At 42.7% G+C, this 22,206-nt stretch overlaps 1 protein-coding gene across 1 annotated transcript; it reads right to left on the bottom strand.

Moving 5' to 3' along the window:
• Positions 1-15,886: 15,886 nt before the first annotated feature.
• Positions 15,887-21,647, bottom strand: LOC138674499 (isotocin receptor-like). The gene is made up of 3 exons (XM_069762332.1): positions 21,289-21,647; positions 19,171-19,688; positions 15,887-17,168 (listed from the first exon to the last, which is right to left on the bottom strand). The coding sequence occupies exons 1-3, from the start codon at positions 21,645-21,647 to the stop codon at positions 17,035-17,037; spliced, it is 1,011 nt and encodes a 336-aa protein (XP_069618433.1). The 3' UTR covers positions 15,887-17,034.
• Between the last annotated feature and the right edge of the window lie 559 nt (positions 21,648-22,206).

Here is a 22,206-nt window from a genome sequence, read left to right as displayed (position 1 = left end):
AACGATCAGGGGAACGACTTCGGCATCGTTGAAACTGTCTTCAACGATGCCGAAGTCCCCCTGCAGCACCCGGGTAACCAGGGTAAACATCGGGTTACTAAGTGCAGGGCCGCGCTTAGTAACCCGATATTTACCCTGGTTACCATTGCAAAAGTAAAAAAAAAAAAAAAAACACTACATACTCACATTCTGATGTCTGTCACGTCCCCCGCCAGCGTCCATAGGGTTAAAACTGCTTTCGACAAGAGCGCTGCTAATGCATGCGCTGCTGCCGAGATGCACTGACTGTGTCGCTGACAGTCAGTGCATCTCGGCAGCAGCGCGTGCATTAGCAGCGCCCCTGCCGAAAGCAGTTTTAACCCTGTTGATGCTGGGGGACGTGACATACATCAGAATGTGAGTATGTACTGTTTTGTTTTTGGTTTTTTTTTAACTTTTACAATGGTAACCATAACCAGGGTAAATATCGGGTTACTAAGCGCGGCCCTGCACTTAGTAACCCGATATTTACCCTGGTTACAAGTGAACACATCGCTGGATCGGCGTCACACACGCCGACCTAGCAATGACAGCGGGTGATCAGCGACCAAAAAATGGTCCTGATCATTCCCCACGACCAACGATCTCCCAGCAGGGGCCTGATCGTTGGTCGCTGTCACACATAACGAGATCGTTAGCGAGATCGTTGCTACGTCACCAAAAGCGTGACGTTGCAACGATATCGTTCACGATATCTGTGTGACTCCACCTTTAGTAAAGATGAGTGAATTTGCTCTGGTCCCTGCTTATTCGGCACTCTACGGCACTTATCGAATAAGCTGCAGAGGGAACCCAGATACCTGGAGCGCTCCCGATGATCAGCTGATCGATGCTGCATGTGCTGTGGCTATGTGATATTCACAACACGTGCATGGAGAGCCCAACAAACAGGATCTCCATGCATGTGTCGTGCCTGTCACACAGCCGTGACACATTCAGCTGCGGAGCCAAACGGCTGATCATCAGGAGCGCTCGATGTATCCGGGTTCCCTCTGCAGCATGTTCGGTAAGCGTGCCGAATAAGCAGGGACCAGAACAAATTCGCTCAACTCTATTGCTTAGCAATTCACTCGTTCCCATTTCCAAGTGTGAGGCATTCTACATTGTGATGAATTGTCCAAAGTTCAACAAGGAGTTCAAGTTTAACAAGGAAAACTCGTTCTTTGTTTCTTTTAAGCTCTATATCTCAGCCTTTGCTTCGTTAGGCCTATATGGTAGATCCTGACCCAGAAAGTCAACCTCACCTGACACATGGCCTTTGTTAAGACTATGTGCACACGTTGTGGATTTTGATGCAGATCCGCAGCGTTTTTGGACGCTCGGAATTGCATCAAATCCGCAGTGTAGTGCAGAAGCAATGTTAGTCAATGTGAAATTGAGAATTGTTGTGCACATGCTGCGGAAAAAAATGTGCGGATTTGCAGCATTTTATTTTCTGCAGCATGCTAATTCTTTTTGTGGATATGCAGCGTTTCTGCACCTATTGACTTTCATTGTGTCAGGCCAATCTGCAGCAAAACCGCAGGTTTAAAAAAGATCTGCTGATTTGCCTGCGAGAAATGCTGCAGATCGGGAGGGGGAAGAGTGTGGGCGGAGACTGCGGGGAATTTGTGCGTTTGTGTGTGTCTGCAGGGGGCTGTGTGCATGCGGGTCTGTGTGTAAGTAGGCATTGTCCGATGGGACTACTGGTCCCATCCGGCTATGCCTGCTACAGTGCCAGCTAGCCGGATGATGGGACAGTAGTAGTCCCATCATTTGGCTACTGTGTTCAAGTGTAAAAAAAAAAAAAACACATACAGTACATACCAATCACCTAGTCCCCGAAGCCCTCGATCACCTGTAAAAAATCAACAGTACACTCCCTGATCCAATGTAATCTATTAATGACTGTCCCACGACAGTCTCCCTTGGAGAGCTGTTACATTGGCAGATGCGACTGCTCTCCAGGGGCTCCGGTGATACAATGACTGAAGGTATCCTTCCGTACTGTATCCCTCTGCCGTGAGTTCAGTATAGTTCACACTGTCACTTGCGGCACTGCTGCGTGGGAAAATTCTCTCGCAGCAGTGCCATAAAGTGAAAGCCTATTGAACCCTCAGTGATAACAATGCAGGAGCCATTGTCTCCTGTCAGCGTGTCACTGGAGGCCTATAGAGCAGTCACATCTCCTGATGTGACTGCTCTATAGGGAAGATCGTCGTTGGTCAGCCGTTATTAAATGGACTGCGTCGGACCAGGGGGAGTATTTGTTAGATTTTTTTTTTTTTTACAGAAGATCGAAGGCGTCGCATGGATTGGCAGAACATTAAAGATGGCAAAACTGTAGTGTTTTCATTAAAATACTTTTATCTGGCTGTGTTTATTTAACTTACTAACAACTCTAGGATTAGTAACGGATAGGTATCTTGATGTCAATTTACAATTCAAAGATGACATTAACCCCCTATTACCCCATATGCCACCGCTACAGGGCTGTAGAAAGAGAGAGGCTAAGTTCGCCATTTCTGGGGCAGCTGTGAGTTGGTGTTTGTAAGGGGGGGCAATATCCATGGCCCCTTCCTAGGCTATGAATTCCAGCCCACAGCTGTCTGCTTAGCCTTTCCTGGCTATTGTAGGGGGACCCCATGTCTTTTTTTTTTTTTTTTTGGGGGGGGGGGGGCTATTTTAATACATAGTAAAGGCTAAATATACAGCTGTGGGCTGATATTCATAGCCTGGGAAGATCAGTGTGTCTTAACCCCTTCCCAGGCTATAAACATCAGCCCCTATTCGCTGGCTTTCCTTCTCTGGCGCAGAAAATTGCGCGAGAGCCCACGCCATTTTTTTTTTCTTTTTTTTTTATAAATTAAATGGATATTGCGTTTAAGGCTGGAGTCACACTTGCGAGAAACTCGCATGAGTCTCTCGCATCAATACCTGCCACTGCCGTCGGGACTGGAGTGTGCGGCTGCATGTAGCGGGTATGTGCCGGGTATTGAGGTGCGAGTTTCTCGCAAGTGTTACTCCGGCCTAATGCAGATTTTTTTTGTGTGTCTTTATTCAACTATGTACAATTTTATTATGTTTATTACTACACATCGGGTTTGGTATTATCTATCTATATATCTTTCTGTGTGTGTAAACAATAATAATAGATCTTTATTTATTTTACAAATCCGCATGAAAAACAAATGAAAATCAGCATCAAATCGGCGAGGATTTTTACCTGCGGTTTCTGCCATGAGATGCAGAATCTGCGTAGATAATTCCAAAGGCAAATCTGCAACGTGCACATACCGTCTTTGCAGAAGACAGTCTTCCTGATCACACTGAAGTTGGTAAAAAAAAATTGCTTATCAGTGGATTTTTTTTTCACCTATCAAGTTCGATACAAACTGTCAAACTCGTCATGACATAAATAAAAAGAATGCATAATGTGGTTTAGCCATGCACAGGTTCTATTGTTTCAGTGTAGAATCTTAAAAAGCCCAAGGAAACACAAACTGATGTCTATCCAAACAAAGGGTACATCCAAAGAATTCACCCAGTGTAAAAAAAAAAAAAGTAACGTTTCAGCTCCTCAAGTCTTTAAAATGGCTCCATAAAGTAGCTGAAAATATGCTTGTTTAAATAATATTTTTTTTATTATTATTTTAAATTCCTGCAGTGCTCTACCCTCTTTTTCCGAATTCCTATTAGCTTGTCAGCTTGTAGTCAAATCTTTTGAAACTTGCACCAATGTATATGCTTTGATAGTGCAGCTCCATTTTCCAGAATTTCTCCATCCTTGTGGAGAGTGACATACTGGCCCTGGCATGCCAATGTAAGGAGTCTTTTCGGCGTACAATTCTCCTCTGGCAAATACAATATGCAAATTGCCTCTTCAGAGAGGAAGAGGACTAGAACTCTATAGTCCAGAGCCTCTCACCTAGCCAAAATCAGATTTCATATTTTGCACTGACGAGCGGCAATACCCCAAATATCGTGACTTATCCTAAGTCATATTGCAGGACTTGTTAACCCCTTAATCCCACATGACGTACTATCCCGTCGAGGTGCCCTGGGACTTAATTCCCAGTGACGGGATAGTACGTCATATGCGATTGGCCGCGCTCACGGGGGGAGCACGGCCGATCGCGGCCGGGTGTCAGCTGCCTACCGCAGCTGACATCCGGCACTATGTGCCAGGAGCGGTCACGGACCGCTCCCGGCACATTCACCCCCGGCACACCGCGATCAAAGATGATCGCGGTGTGCAGGGAAGCATCGCGCAGGGAGGGGGCTCCCTGCGGGCTTCCCTGAGACGATCGGTACACGGTGATGTACTCACCGTGTACCGAGCGTCTTCTCCCTGCAGTCCCCACATCTAAAATGGCCGTGGGGCTGCATCCGGGTCCTGCAGGGAGTACTTCCGGGTCAGGATCAGGCTGCAGCTGCAGCTCTAATCCTGCCCGGCTGTTTGTCAGATCACCGATCTGACAGAGTGCTGTGCACACTGTCAGATCGGTGATCTGTGATGTCCCCCCCTGGGACAAAGTGAAAGAGTAAAAAAAAAAATTCCTAAATAAAGAAGAAAAAAAAAATATTCCCATAAATACATTTCTTTATCTAAAAAAAAACAATAAAAGTACACACATTTAGTATCGCCGCGTCCGTAACGACCCAACCTATAAAACTCCCACTAGTTAACCCCTTCAGTGAACACCGTAACATAAAACAAAAAAAACGAGCCAAAAAACAACGCTTTATTATCATACCGCCGAACAAAAAGTGGAATAACACGCGCTCAAAAAGATGGATATAAATAAACATGGTACCGCTGAAAACGTCATCTTGTCCCGCAAAAAACGAGCTGCCATATAGCATCGTAACCAAAAAAATAAAAGTTATAGTCCTGAGAATAAAGCAATGCCAAAATAATTATTTTTTCTATAAAATAGTTTTTATCGTATAAAAGCGCCAAAACATAAAAAAATGATATAAATGAGATATCGCTGTAATCGTACTGACCCGAAGAATAAAACTGCTTTATCAATTTTACCAAACGTAGAACGGTATAAACGCCTCCCCCAAAAGAAATTCATGAAGAGCTGGTTTTTGGTCATTCTGCCTCACAAAAAATCGGAATAAAAAGCGATCAAAAACTGTCACGTGTCCGAAAATGTTACCAATAAAAACATCAACTCGTCCCGCAAAAAACAAGACCTCACATGACTCTGTGGACCAAAATAAGGAAAAATTATAGGTCTCAAAATGTGGAGACGCAAATACTTTTTTACTATAAAAAGCGTCTTTTAGTGTGTGACGGCTGCCAATCATAAAAATCCGATATAAAAAACGCTATAAAAGTAAATCAAACCCCCCTTCATCACCCCCTTAGTTAGGCTAGGTTCACATTGCGTTAATGGGTTAACGCGAACGGACAGCGTTGCACGGCGAAAATGTCGCAATTATCGCCGTGCAACGGGTCCATTAGCGCACCAATTTACAGCAATGTGATTTTCGGGTGTAGTGCATCGCTAGAGCGTGCCATTTTTGGCTCGCGCTAGCAAGGTGCCGTTCTTTTGTGGCGCGCCTCGGACGCTTGCTTGCAGCGTCCGCGGCGCGCCCGAGGTCCGATCCCCGATCTTCCAGAGTGGGGACATTAACGCGACCACTAAACACGACACCTAAAAAGACATTGCGTTAGCGCAATCCGCTAGCGCTAAACGGATTGCCCTAACGCAATGTGAACCTAGCCTTAGGGAAAAATAATAAAATTTAAAAAAATGTATTTATTTCCATTTTCCCATTAGGGCTAGGGTTAGGGTTTGGATTACATTTACGGTTGGGATTAGAATTAGGGGTGTGTCAGGGTTAGGTGTGTGGTTAGGGTTACCGTTGGGATTAGGGTTAGGGGTGCGTTTGGATTAGGGTTTCAGGTAGAATTGGGGAGTTTCCACTGTTCAGGCACATCAGGGGCTCTCCAAACGCGACATGGCGTCCGATCTCAATTCCTGCCAATTCTGCATTGAAAAAGTAAAACAGTGCTCCTTCACTTCCGAGCTCTCCCGTGCGCCGAAACAGGGGTTTACCCCAACATATGGGGTATCAGCGTACTCGAGACAAATTGGACAACAACTTTTTGGGTCCAAGTTCTCTTGTTATCCTTGGGAAAATAAAAATTTGGGGGGCTAAAAATCATTTTTGTGGGGAAAAAAAAGGATTTTTTATTTTCACGGCTCTGCGTTATAAACTGTAGTGAAACACTTGGGGGTTCAAAGTTTTCACAACACATCTAGATAAGTTCCTTGGGAGGTCTAGTTTCCAATATGAGGTCACTTGTGGGGGGTTTGTACTGTTTGGGTACATCAGGGGCTCTGCAAATGCAACGTGACGCCTGCAGACCAATCCATCTAAGTCTGCATTCCAAATGGCGCTCCTTCCCACCGAGCTCTGCCATGCGCCCAAACAGTGGTTCCCCCCCACATATGGGGTATCAGCGTACTCAGGACAAATTGGACAACAACTTTTGGGGTCCAGTTTATCCTGTTACCCTTGTGAAAATACAAAACGGGGTAAAAATCATTTTTGTGAAAAAAAAAAAAAAAAAAAGGAATTTTTATTTTCACGGCTCTGCGTTATAAACTGTAGTGAAACACTTGGGGGTTTAAAGTTCTCACAACACATCTAGATAAGTTCCTTGGGAGGTCTAGTTTCCAATATGGGGTCACTTGTGGGGGGTTTGTACTGTTTGGGTACATCAGGGGCTCTGCAAATGCAACGTGACGCCTGCAGACCAATCCATTTAAAGGGAACCTGTCACCCTGAAAATCGCGGGTGAGGTAATCCCACCGGCATCAGGGGCTTATCTGCAGGATTCTGTAATGCTGTAGATAAGCCCCCGATGTTACCTGAAAAAGGAGAAAAAGACGTTAGATTATACTCACCCAGGGGCGGTCCCGCTGCTGGTCAGGTCGGATGGGCGTCTCTGGTCCGCTCCGGCGCCTCCTATCTTCATTACAAGACGTCCTCTTCTGATCTTCAGCCACGGCTCCGGCGCAGGCGTACTTTGTTCTGCCCTGTTGAGGGCAGACAAAGTACTGCAGTGCGCAGGCGCTGGGCCTCTGACCTTTCCGGCGCCTGCGCACTGCAGTACTATCCTCTGCCCTCAAGAGGGCAGAGCAAAGTACGCCTGCGCCGGAGCCGTGGCTGAAGATCAGAAGAGGACGTCATGGAAAGAAGTTAGGAGGCGCCGGAGCGGACCGGAGACGCCCATCCGACCTGACCAGCAGCGGGACCGCCCCTGGGTGAGTATAATCTAACGTCTTTTTCTCCTTTTTCAGGTAACATCGGGGGCTTATCTACAGCATTACAGAATGCTGCAGATAAGCCCCTGATGCCGGTGGGATTACCTCACCCGCGATTTTCGGGGTGACAAGTTCCCTTTAAGTCTGCATTCCAAATGGTGCTCCTTCCCTTCCGAGCTCTGCCATGCACTCAAACAGTGGTTCCCCCCCACATATTGGGTATCAGCGTACTCAGGACAAATTGGACAACAACTTTTGGGGTCCAATTTATTCTGTTACCCTTGTGAAAATACAAAACTGGGGGCTAAAAAACAATTTTTGCGAAAAAAAATAAAATATTTTCACGGCTCTGCGTTATAAACTGTAGTGAAACACTTGGGGGTTCAAAGCTCTCAAAACACATCTAGATAAGTTCCTTAGGGGGTCTAGTTTCCAAAATGGTGTCACTTGTGGGGGGGTTTAATGTTTAGGCACATCAGGGGCTCTCCAAACCAACATGGCGTCCCATCTTAATTCCAGTCAATTTTGCATTGAAAAGTCAAATGGCGCTCCTTTCCTTCTGAGCTCTGCCATGCGCCCAAACAGTGGTATACCCCCACATATGGGGTATCGTCGCACTCAGGACAAATTGCACAACAACTTTTGTGGTCTAATTTCTTCTCTTACCCTTGGGAAAATAAAAAATTGGGGGCGAAAAGATCATTTTTGTGAAAAAATATGATTTTTTATTTTTACGGCTCTGCATTATAAACTTCTGTGAAGCACTTGTTGGGTCAAAGTGCTCACCACACATCTAGATAAGTTCCTTAAGGGGTCTACTTTCCAAAATGGTGTCACTTGTGGGGGTTTCAATGTTTAGGCACATCAGATGCTCTCCAAACGCAACATGGCATCCCATCTCAATTCCAGTCAATTTTGCATTGAAAAGTGAAATGGCGCTCCTTCCCTTCCGAGCTCTGCCATACGCCCAAACAATGGTTTACACCCATATATGGGGTATCAGCGTACTCAGGACAAATTGGACAACAATTTTTGAGGTCCAATTTCTTCTCTTACTCTTGGGAAAATAAAAAATTGGGGGCGAAAAGATCATTTTTGTGAAAAAATATGATTTTTTATTTTTACGGCTCTGCATTATAAACTTCTGTGAAGCACTTGGTGGGTCAAAGTGGTCACCACACATCTAGATAAGTTCCTTAGGGTGTCTACTTTCCAAAATGGTGTCACTTGTGGGGGGTTTCAATGTTTAGGCACATGAGGGGCTCTCCAAACGCAACATGGCGTCCCATCTCAATTCCTGTCAATTTTGTATTGAAAAGTCAAATGGCGCTCCTTTCCTTCTGAGCTCTGCCATGCGCCCAAACAGTGGTTTACCCCCACATATGGGGTATCAGCATACTCAGGACAGATTGTACAACAACATTTGGCATCCGTTTTATCCTGTTACCCTTGGTAAAATAAAACAAATTGGAGCTGAAATAAATTTTGTGTGAAAAAAAGTTAAATATTCAATTTTAATTAAACATTCCAAAAATTCCTGTGAAACTCTTGAAGGGTTAATAAACTTCTTGAATGTGGTTTTGAGCACCTTGAGAGGTGCAGTTTTTAGAATGGTGTCACAGTTGGGTATTTTCTATCATATAGACCCCTCAAAATGACTTCAAATGAGATGTGGTCCCTAAAAAAAAAAATGGTGTTGTAAAAATGAGAAATTGCTGGTCAAATTTTAACCCTTATAACTCCCTAACAAAAAAAAATTTTGGTTCCAAAATTGTGCTGATGTAAAGGAGACATGTGGGAAATGTTACTTATTAAGTATTTTGCGTGACATATCTCTGTGATTTAAGGGCATAAAAATTTAAAGTTGGAAAATTGCGAAATTTTCAACATTTTCGCCAAATTTCCGTTTTTTCACAAATAAACGCAAGTTATATCGAATAAATTTTATCACTACCATGAAGTACAATATTTCACGAGAAAACAATGTCAGAATCGCCAAGATCCGTTAAAGCGTTCCAGAGTTATAACCTCATAAAGGGACAGTGGTCAGAATTGTAAAAATTGGCCCCGTCATTAACGTGCAAACCACCCTCGGGGCTTAAGGGTTTAAAGGGTCGATAGTGACTTGTAGGATCAGTGCTTGCAACAGATGGCGCTATAGAGTTTTATTCCTCTTCCTCTCTGGAGAAGCAATTTACAAATTATGGGTGTCGTCAAAGGTGAAAAAGTCCTGAAATGATTCTTGTTTTTATGATTTCTTTTACATGACAACCTGGAATTATAACAGAGGTGTTGACTTTTTATATCCACTGCATATACCGTGCTCAGCATAAATGAGTACACCCGCTTTGAAAAGAAAGATTTTAATCAATATCTACCTGAACACAATATTTTCCACGATTTTGAAAAGAATGAAGTTCATAGAACATTTTTAATCCTTAACATGAAAGTAAGGTTAATAATATAACTTTCATTACAAAATCTTTAGTTTTAAGTAAAACCCACATAAAAACTACTACATCTAGTATTTTCTATATTACCTCCATGATTTTTAAGGACAGCATCAAGGCTTCTATGCATGGAATGAACAAGTTGATGACATATTGCAACATCTATCTTTTTCTATTCTTTAGCAATGACCTCTATTAATGCCTGGATGGAGAGCGAATTCTCCATAGGTTTTTGATAGGGTTCAGATCAGTAGACATACTTTAATTACTTTCACCCTACTTTCTTCAGAAATGCAACAATGGTCTAAGATATGTGTTCTGGATCAATGTCATGTTGGAAAAGTGCATGTCTGACAAGAACACGGAGTGATGGTAGCGTCTTCTCTTTCAATATACTGTAGAGCAGTACATCTGTGGATTCTTGATCTCTTCAATGAAATGTAACTTCAAATTCACCACCGTCTTTGATCTGACCATCCATCTGTTTCATTCACCGATATGTTGCTTCCTGAATTGAATATGCCTCACATTCATTGATCACAATTCACATCTGTCTGCCTATTTTTCTTATGGCTGCTGCTTCCCGGCTGTGTAATTATCAAAGTTTTGTATTCACTCCTGTCTGTTAACTTACCCTATTTCTCGAATTGTCTTGCCCGCCTCCATTCGGGTCCTCCCCTCTGATCTCATCTGGTATCCTTCATATGCCATTAAAGGGAACCTGTCACCTGAATTTGGCGGGTCCTTTTTTGGGTCATATGGGCGGTGTTTTCGGGTCTTTTATTAACCCCTTTTTTTCCTGCTGGCCGCACGCTGGTCGCGAAATTTGACTTGCCGTTGATTCACTTTCCTCCCTAGTTAACGCGTGCGTAAAGCAATCTTGCCTTGCGCAGTATGCTTTGCCCAACTGCGGGCAAAGCCGAAAACCATTAGTGCGCATGCGCCGGCGCACTATGTCCCGGAAGTATTTTGCTGTGTTCCGGGACATAGTGCGCCGCAATGCTTTACTTAGCTTAATGACTATTTTTAATCTCAAATTAAGCTTTTGGCATTCAAGTAAACAATGTGTTCTATTATAGTAAAAATATTATGAAGCTATATTGAGAAAAAAATGCATCTGGTATAATAGGCTGGTTAATATTACACGTGACATCAGTAATGCAGCTGTATTTTTATTATATCCACAGCAGATGGAGCTCCAATCATACTTAAATTGCTTACACAACATTGGCAGATGTTCAGACGTCTTCTATTAATTTTTAAATGTATTTTCTATTATGTACTTTACACATTTCTATTAGGTTCAAGCATCTTTATGTCGTTTTCATCCATTATAAAACAGAAGCGTACATCTTTTATATTACCATAATTTACACCTGTTATGACATTTCCTGTAAATTCTATGAAACAAGCAAGATCTCACAAAAGGGTTCTACAAAGATACCAGTATGCCAAGATGACTGCCGTCATTTTCCTTGATTGAAAGTTCTGGCTTTACAGAAGACTGAGGAGGGATGAATAAGTAGGTGGGAAGGTGCAAAGAACAGCTCAGCCATGCGGACGATGCACAGGAAGCCTCATTTGTATTGTAATACAACTTATGGTCAGGGCAGCAATGGATTTGGACACTGAAGGTACCATGCTCATTAGGGCTGTGTCCCCTTCAAGGTGACAGGCTTGGTTTGAATAGACATTTTGTGCTGACAGATTGCCTTTAACCCCTTAACCCCCAAGGGTGGTTTGCACGTTAATGACCGGGCCAATTTTTACAATTATGACCACTGTCCCTTTATGAGGTTATAACTCAGGAACGCTTCAACGGATCCTGATGATTCTGACATTTTCTCATGACATATTGTACTTCATGATTGTGGTAAAATTTATTTGATATCACCTGCGTTTATTTGTGAAAAAAAATGGAAGTTTGGTGAAAATGTTGAAAATTTCGCAATTTTCCAACTTGGAATTTTTATGCCCTTAAATCACAGATATGTCACACAAAATACTAAATAAGTAACATTTCCCACATGTTTACATCAACACAATTTTGTAACCAACATTTTTTTTTTGTTAGGGAGTTACAAGGGTTAAAAGTTGACCAGCAATTTCTCATTTTTACAACACCATTTTTTTTCTAGGGACCACATCACATTTGAAGTCACTTTGAGGGGTCTATATGATAGAAAATAACCAAGTGTGACACCATTCTAAAAACTGCACCCCTCAAGGTGCTCAAAACCACATTCAAGAAGTTTATTAACCCTTCCGGTGTTTCACAGGAATTTTTGGAATGTTTAAAAAAAAAATGAACATTTAACTTTTTTTCACAAAAAATTTACTTCAGCTCAAATTTGTTTTATTTTACCAAGGGTAACAGGAGAAATTGGACCCCAATAGTGGTTGTACAATTTGTCTTGAGTACGCCGATACCCCATATGTGGGGGTAAACCACTGTTTGGGCGCATGGCAGAGCTCAGAAGGGAAGGAGCGCTGTTTGACTTTTCAATGCAAAATTTACTGAATTGAGATCGGATGCCATGTCGCGTTTGGAGAGCCCCGATGTGCCTAAACATTGAAACCCCCCACAAGTGACAACATTTTGGAAAGTAGACCCCCTAAGGAACTTATCTACATGTGTGGTGAGCACTTTGACCCACCAAGTGCTTCACAGAAGTTTATAATGTAGAGCCGTAAAAATAAAAAATCATATTTTTTCACAAAAATGAACTTTTCGCCCTCAATTTTTTTTTCCCCCAACAGTACAGTACCAGAAGAAATTTGACCTCAAAAGATGTTGTTCAGTTTGGCTTGAGTTCGCCGATACTCAATATATGGGGGTAAACCACTTTTTGGCGCATGGCAGAGCCCAGAAGTGAAGGAGCGCCATTTGACTTTTCAATGCAAAATTGACTGGAATTGAGATGGGACGCCATGTTGCGTTTGGAGAGCCACTGATGTGCCTAAACATTGATGTGCCTAAACACAGCATAATTTTTTCATATTTTGGTCCACAGAGTCATGTGAATTCTTGTTTTTTGCGGGACGAGTTGACGATTTTATTGGTACCATTTTTGGGCAAGTGACATTTTTTTATCTCTTTTTATTACGTTTTTTGTGAGGCAGAATGACCAAAAAACAGCTGTTAATGAATTTCTTTTCTTTTGGGGGTGGGGGGGTTTATACCGTTCCATGTTTGGTAAAATTGATAACGCAATTTTATTCTTCGGGTCAGTACTATTACCTATTACAGCGATACCTCATTTATATCATTTTTTTATGCTTTGGTGCGTATGGCGGCTTGTTTTTTGCGGGACAAGATGACATTTTCAGCGGTACCATGGTTATTTATATCCATCTTTTTGATCGCGTGTTATTCCACTTTTTGTTCGGCGGTATGATAATAAAGCGTTGTTTTTTTGCCTCTTTTTTTTATAAGAATAATATTGGCAAATAACGCAAATTAGAAATGTGGTATAGTGATTCACTCTCTTAGGTGCATACATTGAAGTACCTTATGTGTCCGTGGTTACCAGGACCGGCTCCAGGTTTTTGAGGGCCCCGGGTGAAAGAGTCTCAGTGGGCCCCCCCTTTAACACATACCATGATTCATGATCGCATATAAACACAGCCATGTAGTATATAACACAGCCCATGTAGTATATAGCAGCCCATGTAGCATATAGCAGTCCATGTAGCATATAGCAGCCCACGTAGTATATAAAACAGCCCAAGCAGTATATAAGAGCCCATACCTTGTCCTCCCAGCCAGGCTCTGCATCCCCCGCAATCCTTTGCTCCAGGTGGCAGCTGCTGCACACTTCCTGTTTGGTGACGCGCGGCTCATTCTCCGGGCACTGGACGGTCGGAAGTCACACTGCGTATCCATGGCGACGCATTGTGGGCGGCTCTCCAGCAGCTGCGAAAGTCCGAGAGCTCCGTGCTGCCTCCTCTGTTCTAGCGTGCACCTCGGACCGCAGATGCCTGCCTCAGGGGCAGCATGCGGGCAGCCTGCCCCTAACGCCAGCCCTGAATGGGCCCCCCTGTCTCGCCAGGGCCCCGGCACTTGCCCGGGTACGCCGGGTGCTGACGCCGGCCCTGATGGTTACGACCACTGATATATTGACAGCTAGCTAGTTGGTAGTGGTTGTAACCATGGATGCCTAAGGTCCTGCAATGTCTGAACATGAGGAAAGAGACATAGAAAATCAGAAAAACTAGACTGCATTTCTAATTGGAGGTATTTGCTCATATTATTACACCTACTACATATTGGGATAGGAGCTTGTAGATGGGAATACCCCTTTGTACATACAATCCTACTCATTGTTACTGGCACCCATGAAGTTTACGTACATAATGTGGAATATCTCCTGAAAAAAATAAGTGAAAGTTTTTTTTGTATAGAGCACTCATATTGCATAAAAAAAGCAAATCAAACAATAATTTAAAATGAAAAACAATGGGAGGGAAAATAGAAAAATCTAAAGCTTGCTGTGACACTGGTATTGGCATCCCTTACATTAAATTATTATGGAAACACATTTTGGTAAATCACACATAAGAATCAAATGTGATTGTCGGTGTCCATGTGACATAAATTAGCCAATGAATGATGACAACAATGTTTTAAAAACCTGCATAGTAGGCCCTGTTCCTTTGTCACAATGGTGAAGACAAAGGAGCTGTCTGAGGACATCAGAACTACTATTATTTGCAAATCCAAGATTACTTCTAAAGGGTATAAAGCCATCGCCAAAGACCTTGGTATCCCAGTTTCAACAGTACGCAATGTTATTAAGAAGTTCGCCAACCATGGTACTGTCTAGAACCTCCCTGACGTGGGGGAAAAAGGAAAATTGACAAGATGTCTTCAAAGGTTGGTTCGAATGGTGGAAAACACACCATGTCAAACATCGAAAGACCTCATGGCCAACCTGGAACAGTCTGGGTTCATGGTTTCAACAAGTACCATACTATGCACACTAAACCAAGCAGAGATTTATTGGCGAAGGCCAAGGAAGAAACATTGCTGAAATAAAAAGGAATGCCAAAGAGTATCTTGACAAGGCACAATCAGTATGGCAAAATGTTCTGTGGACAGATAAAACAAATAGAGCTTTTTGGCAATGCAAAGCAACAGTATGTTTATAGACAGCGCACTGAAGCTTCTAAAGAAAATAACACCCTACCAACAGTTAAGCATGGTGGAGGATCCATATTGCTGTGGGGTTGCTTTGCTGTGTCTGGTACTGGGGGCCTTAACCATATCCAGAAATTGTGAAGTCATAATTATCAAGATAGTTCAGAGCAAAATGTCCTACCCAGTGTAAGAAGACTTGGTCTGAGTCGAGGATTATGGGTCCTCCAGCAAGACAATGACCCAAAGCATACATCCAACAGTACACGGGAATGGTTGAAAAAGAAAAAATGGACTGTTTTAAAATGGCAGCAATGAATCCTGACTTCATTCCCATTGAAAATCTTTGAGGTGAGCTGAAATCTGCTATTGAAAAAAGAACCCTGCAAACATTCCAGAGCTTGTAAAACTGCAAAGGAAGAGTGGGAGAAAATACCAGCTGAAAAGTGCAAGCTTATAGATGGCTACAAGAAACGTTTGGAGACTGTAATCAATGCCAAAGGGTGTGCAACCAAGTATTAAGGGTGCCTTTATTTCTGCACATGCGGTTTATTCTGTCTCTTTGAAATTGTAACATGTAAGTGGAAAAACAATGTTTTATTCTTGTATTACTTTGGACCATTAATTAAAAAATCCTGAGGATATAACTTTAGTATATTTCCATTTATTTCTGAAGATATTGTACAATACTGTATATGAAAAAAAGTTAAGGGTACCAGAATATTTAAAAAACAGCTTCGGGACACCCCTATTCTTGATAAACAGCCTTGCTAACGCTGACAGCTGAGGGTTGCACACCCAGCTGTAAGCTTTGTCTGACGGGTTCTCTTAAAAAAAAAACAGGGAAACACACGCCGGATTTTTTATATATTTATTTATAGCGCAGGCGGTGGGTAATGAATACTCCCATAAGCTGCTGCCTGCACTCAGTGTTATTAGCGGCAGCAGGTGAAGGCTGATGAGAGTAATAGTCCCATGAGCTGCCACCTCCTGTCACAGTTATCAGTTGAATATAACTCAAATCATTCTCCCCTGATCACCGGCAGATCAGGGGAGAATGATGAGAGTGGTCTTCAGCACCTTGTGTCGGGAAACAGCACTTACTGTACCGCTGCTTCTCAGGCACCGGTTGCCACAAGTATTACACACATGGACACTGACATCTCCGGTACTGTAAAAAAACAGACGTGTGAAACAGGTCTTAAAGAGGTTCTCAAGGACACGGACAACCCCTTCTCAGTCACAATATTTCCCCCATGTAAAACAAAACCAGCTATACGCCATTCCAGTGTTGTCAGCAATTGGTATCCTGGGGTTCATGTGACATTGATTTCAGGGCTTCCGTGACATAATGGCCATCTCCACTCTCACTTCAAATGTAACTGACATTCAGAGAAAGTCAGAGAGCAGCAGCGCTCACTTCTTCCACGTGTCAGTTTCAGCCAAAAGAAGTGAGTGAAGTTCTGCTGATTAGTTACAGTGCTAGCGTGACATAACGATGCCAAGCATGGCCTGTGAGACCAGGCGGCGACATCGCTGGAATGACACCCCCACAAGAGGCGAGTATAGCTGTTATTATTTTATATAGGGGAAATAAAGTGATTGAGGAGTGCTTGTCCGAGTAGTGAACAACCCCTTTAATCTTCCAGAGGAGGAATCATGTGACCACCGCAACCAGTCAGTGAACACCTGAGGCCCTCCTTGTGTCCCATAAACCAGGGAGGGACACAAGTGGCAATACGGTGGGGGTCTGGTAAGCGAGTTGTATTTTTATTTTGTTTTAGCACTGACGTGCTCATTTTTAAAAGGTGTATTAGCAATCGACATTCCCTTTAAGTAGATTTATTGAAATAGATACCTCTGTTTATGACAGAGTGAAATATAACTGAACATGTAGGTGTGAAAATATACAAGTAAGCATTTATAGTTAGCATTAGCATACTATTCCTTAGAATAGGCACGTAACAAAATGAGGTCATTAATGTAAGTAATCCTGCCATACTCCTCAGTCACAGGCATTACAAGAGACATGAAGACACCTAGCTGAACAATACATCCCTTATGCGTGAAGCACTTCTACAAAGGTAGCCAACTTTTCACAAAGTCTGTGTCTGCAACTGATGCTTCCCGAGTCTTGGAATTACTGAAGATTCGTGATATGTTTTGAGATCTGTTTAATGCCGTGTGCAATGTCACCACAGAAATACAGATATATCCAGGGGTTTACACAGCTGTTTAGATTTCCCAGAAGCATTAGAATTGTGAATACAGGACCTAAAAAAACAAACAGCATATTAGTATTTTTTTATTTAGCTTTATAGTATCCATCACTAATATTTACAATATCTATAATATCTCCTCCTATTAAATCCCTTCCTTCGATTTTTGTTTCTTGAGAGAAATATATATATATATATATATATATATATATATATATATATAGCACTTTATACTCAGTCATTACAAATACTAATGGGATTCTGACATCAGGTTCGTGATTCCATCTGAGAGGAGCATGATGTAGGACAGAAAACGGATTCCAGCCATGTGTCGCTTACTGGGCTGCTTGTTGTCATTCTTATAAAATCAGGTAAATCTGCTATAGTAAAAAAAAAACCAGTGAATTTATCAAAATGGCAAGAAGCAGACCACTAAATGATACATCACTGGAATCAGGGTTTCTGTCCCAAAATTATGGGTCTGTCAGATTACGTAGCAAAAACCTGGTGACAGATTCTCCTAAAAAACAATATACTTAAAGCAAACTGGTCACCAGGTTTGGCCGCTATAAGATGCAGCCACTGCTTTTCAGGGCTGATATACAGCATTCTATAATGCTGTAGATACGGTAAGCCCCAATCCGACCTCAAAGATAACAAAAATAACTTTTATTATACTCACCCGGGGGGGCGGTCCGGTCCGATGGATGTCGCAGGTCCGGGCCCGGCGCCTCCCGTCTTCTTGCGATGCGGCACTCCTGTTGCTTCATCGCTCCCAGCATCGCGCTCCGGTGCAGACGCACTTATCTGCCCTGTTAAGGGCAGAGTAAAGTACCGCAGTGCGCAGGTGCTGGGCCTCTCTGACCTTTCCCGGCACCTGTGCACTTCCGTACTTTGCTCTGCCCTCAACAGGACAGATAAGTGCGTCTGCCCCGGAGCGCGATGCTGGGAGCGATGAAGCAACAGGAGGGCGGCTGTAACAATTATATGGGTACTATGGAATCTGATAGCGTGGGATAAAAGGAATCTGAGACCAAAGCTGAGACAAACAAGTGTATTTAACAAAGTAAAAAATGGAGCACAAACTAACAGATCTTCCTGCAATTGTAAAGGAGTGCACAGCACAACATAGACATGTTCAGCAAACTGAATAGCGGGACGCAACCACAAATATGAACCAGTCCAGCAGTAATAGGATCCAGGACTGCACACGGCACTTAAACGTGGAAGTCCAGCAATAATATGATCACAAATGTGCACGGCACTTAAATGTGGAAGTCCAGAAATACACAGGTGGAGCGCTAACAGAAGGTCTCTAAATGTACCTTTTGGGCTGAAAAGTCCAGCTCAAGTCCAGCACCGCAGCCTGACAGACACAGTCCAAGAATAGAGAATGATGACAGAATTTCATACTGACCATAGCAGTTCCAGAGGTGAGTAGCTCCTGACTAGAAGTCTGGACAATAAGGAACCCTGATCAGGATCAAGGCGCTGCACTGATGACTGAAGGCAGCTGAACGTGGAAAGGTAGAGCACCGAGTAACGAGCAGCAGGGAGTCCAGAAGAAAACAGGCAGAAGCTCAGGAGCCAACAGCAACAAAATACTCAGGCAAGGAGGATCTCCTGACCCGGCCTAAAATAGCAGGACAGACAGGAAGTTCAAGGGCAGGAGTGAAGCACCAGACTCCATCTTGGACAAGGGCAAAACAGACTCCAAGGAACATCCGGAACCCTTACAACGGCATCACAAGAAGATGGGAGGTGCTGGACCTGCGACACCCATCGGACCCCCCCACTCTCCCCGGGTGAGTATAATAAAACTTATTTTTCTTATCTTTCAGGTCAGATCGGGGGCTTATCTACAGCATTATAGAATGCTGTAGATAAGCCCTGAAAGGCTTATATCGGCCAAACCTGGTGACAGGTTCCCTTTAAAAAGGAAACATGTACTGTTGTACAGAACTTTCTTGCTACTTGTGTACACAGAAGAACATTTTTAGAGATAGTATACTCCTCATTTATGTTGTTATCTCGGTCTTTAGTGAATAATATCTTACCGTCAAGAGCATCAGCCGACCAAGCAGCCCACATCTGAACAATGAAGAACGGTGTCCAACATGTGACGTAAGAGACAACAGTGACTACAGTCATCCTCACATTCTTAATCATGGCTTTTGATACGCAGTGAACACTACTTACTCTCGACATTACTCCAGTCTGTGATTCATGAGCTAGGAACTTCCTGTGTTTTTTCACAAAGACATTCATTTTGATCTCCCAGCAGATTTTTATCTGACATATACTAAGTATTACAACTGGAATACGAAATATGGCTATAGAAATCCAAGTCACATATGCCACTAAGCCCCAGGGCTCAATGAAGTGAGCCCAGCATTCAAAGATGCCTGGAGCAATCTTGGTCTTAGAGAAAATGAAAGCCTGGGGGACACTGAGAATGAGAGAGATTGACCAGCTTGTGCAGATTGCAGAGTTCCACAGAGCTCGCTTCTTCCGAAATGTCACCATTGGGTAACATACTGCTTGACACCTGTCCATGGTCATTACAACGATCATACAGTGGGGCAAAAAAGTATTTAGTCAGTCAGCAATAGTGCAAGTTCCACCACTTAAAAAGATGAGAGGCGTCTGTAATTTACATCATAGGTAGACCTCAACTATGGGAGACAAACTGAGAAAAAAAAATCCAGAAAATCACATTGTCTGTTTTTTTATCATTTTATTTGCATATTATGGTGGAAAATAAGTATTTGGTCAGAAACAAACAATCAAGATTTCTGGCTCTCACAGACCTGTAACTTCTTCTTTAAGAGTCTCCTCTTTCCTCCACTCATTACCTGTAGTAATGGCACCTGTTTAAACTTGTTATCAGTATAAAAAGACACCTGTGCACACCTTCAAACAGTCTGACTCCAAACTCCACTATGGTGAAGACCAAAGAGCTGTCAAAGGACACCAGAAACAAAATTGTAGCCCTGCACCAGGCTGGGAAGACTGAATCTGCAATAGCCAACCAGCTTGGAGTGAAGAAATCAACAGTGGGAGCAATAATTAGAAAATGGAAGACATACAAGACCACTGATAATCTCCCTCGATCTGGGGCTCCACGCAAAATCCCACCCCGTGGGGTCAGAATGATCACAAGAACGGTGAGCAAAAATCCCAGAACCACGCGGGGGGACCTAGTGAATGAACTGCAGAGAGCTGGGACCAATGTAACAAGGCCTACCATAAGTAACACACTACGCCACCATGGACTCAGATCCTGCAGTGCCAGACGTGTCCCACTGCTTAAGCCAGTACATGTCCGGGCCCGTCTGAAGTTTGCTAGAGAGCATTTGGATGATCCAGAGGAGTTTTGGGAGAATGTCCTATGGTCTGATGAAACCAAACTGGAACTGTTTGGTAGAAACACAACTTGTCGTGTTTGGAGGAAAAAGCATACTGAGTTGCATCCATCAAACAACATACCTACTGTAAAGCATGGTGGTGGAAACATCATGCTTTGGGGCTGTTTCTCTGCAAAGGGGCCAGGACGACTGATCCGGGTACATGAAAGAATGAATGGGGCCATGTATCGTGAGATTTTGAGGGCAAACCTCCTTCCATCAGCAAGGGCATTGAAGATGAAACGTGGCTGGGTCTTTCAATGATCCAAAGCACACCGCCAGGGCAACGAAGGAGTGGCTTTGGAAGAAGCATTTCAAGGTTCTGGAGTGGCCTAGCCAGTCTCCAGTTCTCAACCCTATAGAAAACCTTTGGAGGGAGTTGAAAGTCCGTGTTGCCAAGCAAAAAGCCAAAAACATCACTGCTCTAGAGGAGATCTGCATGGAGGAATGGGCCAACATACCAACAACAGTGTGTGGCAACCTTGTGAAGACTTACAGAAAACGTTTGACCTCTGTCATTGCCAACAAAGGATATATTACAAAGTATTGAGATTAAATTTTGTTTTTGACCAAATACTTATTTTCCACCATAATATGCAAATAAAATGTTAAAAAAACAGACAATGTGATTTTCTGGATTTTTTTTTCTCAGTTTGTCTCCCATAGTTGAGGTCTACCTATGATGTAAATTACAGACGCCTCTCATCTTTTTAAGTGGTGGAACTTGCACTATTGCTGACTGACTAAATACTTTTTTGCCCCACTGTATATGTAGAGGCAAACATTCCAACTAGTTGTAAATACTTAATAATTCGGCAAAGTGGATCAGGTCCAATGAAAACATCAGTAATGTCCCAAATCAGCTGAGGGAGAACTTGAAAAAATGCCACAACCAAGTCAGCCAAGCTTAAGTGAAGCATAAACACATACACCCGAGACAGCTTCTTTTTTCTGTTCCACAAAACCAAAATCAAGATGAAATTTCCAATTGTTGCTGCAATGAAAATGATTCCGAGCAGAGATATTTCTGCATAAGCCAAATGCTCATCTCTCTTGGACCAGCCGGCTATTTTAGTCCCATTGTTCTTGCTTACTTCATAACGTTCAGTGTGGTCGAGCTTTTCCATTATAGAAGCTGAAATGTTTTTCATGAGGTGAAACTGTTACTGAATTGATGTATTTTTTCGTTGAAGGTTCTTTCGTTGATATTCTCTTTCAAGACCTAAGCGATAATCATTTTAATTTGGATGTCCTTATGAAGAAAAGGTATTCTTTCATGGATAAGCTACTGCTTGCTGTATTTGAAACCTCTATGGCTGAGCAGCGCCCCTCCTCCTCCTGACCAAGTCCATGATTTGTCTTCTGTCAGGAAGGGCCATCCCTGCCTTATGAATATTAAGAACTTTACATATTGGAAGTAGATATGTTAGATAAATTATATCCGACTGGTTTTGTATGGAGGTGTAATTAGATAGTTACTGTACATACAGTGGGGGAAATAAGTATTTGATCCCTTGCTGATTTTGTAAGGTTATCCACTGACAAAGATATGAACAGTCTATAATTTTAAGGGTAGGTTCATTTTAATATTGAGAGACAGAATATCAAAAATAAAATCCAGAAAATCACATTGTCTAAATTATATAAATGTATTTGCATTTTGCAGTGAGAAATAAGTATTTGATC

This window comes from Ranitomeya imitator, chromosome 4 (genome assembly GCF_032444005.1).
Source record: "Ranitomeya imitator isolate aRanImi1 chromosome 4, aRanImi1.pri, whole genome shotgun sequence".
NCBI classification, from domain to species: domain Eukaryota; kingdom Metazoa; phylum Chordata; class Amphibia; order Anura; family Dendrobatidae; genus Ranitomeya; species Ranitomeya imitator.
This window is presented reverse-complemented; position numbering and strand designations above follow the sequence as displayed.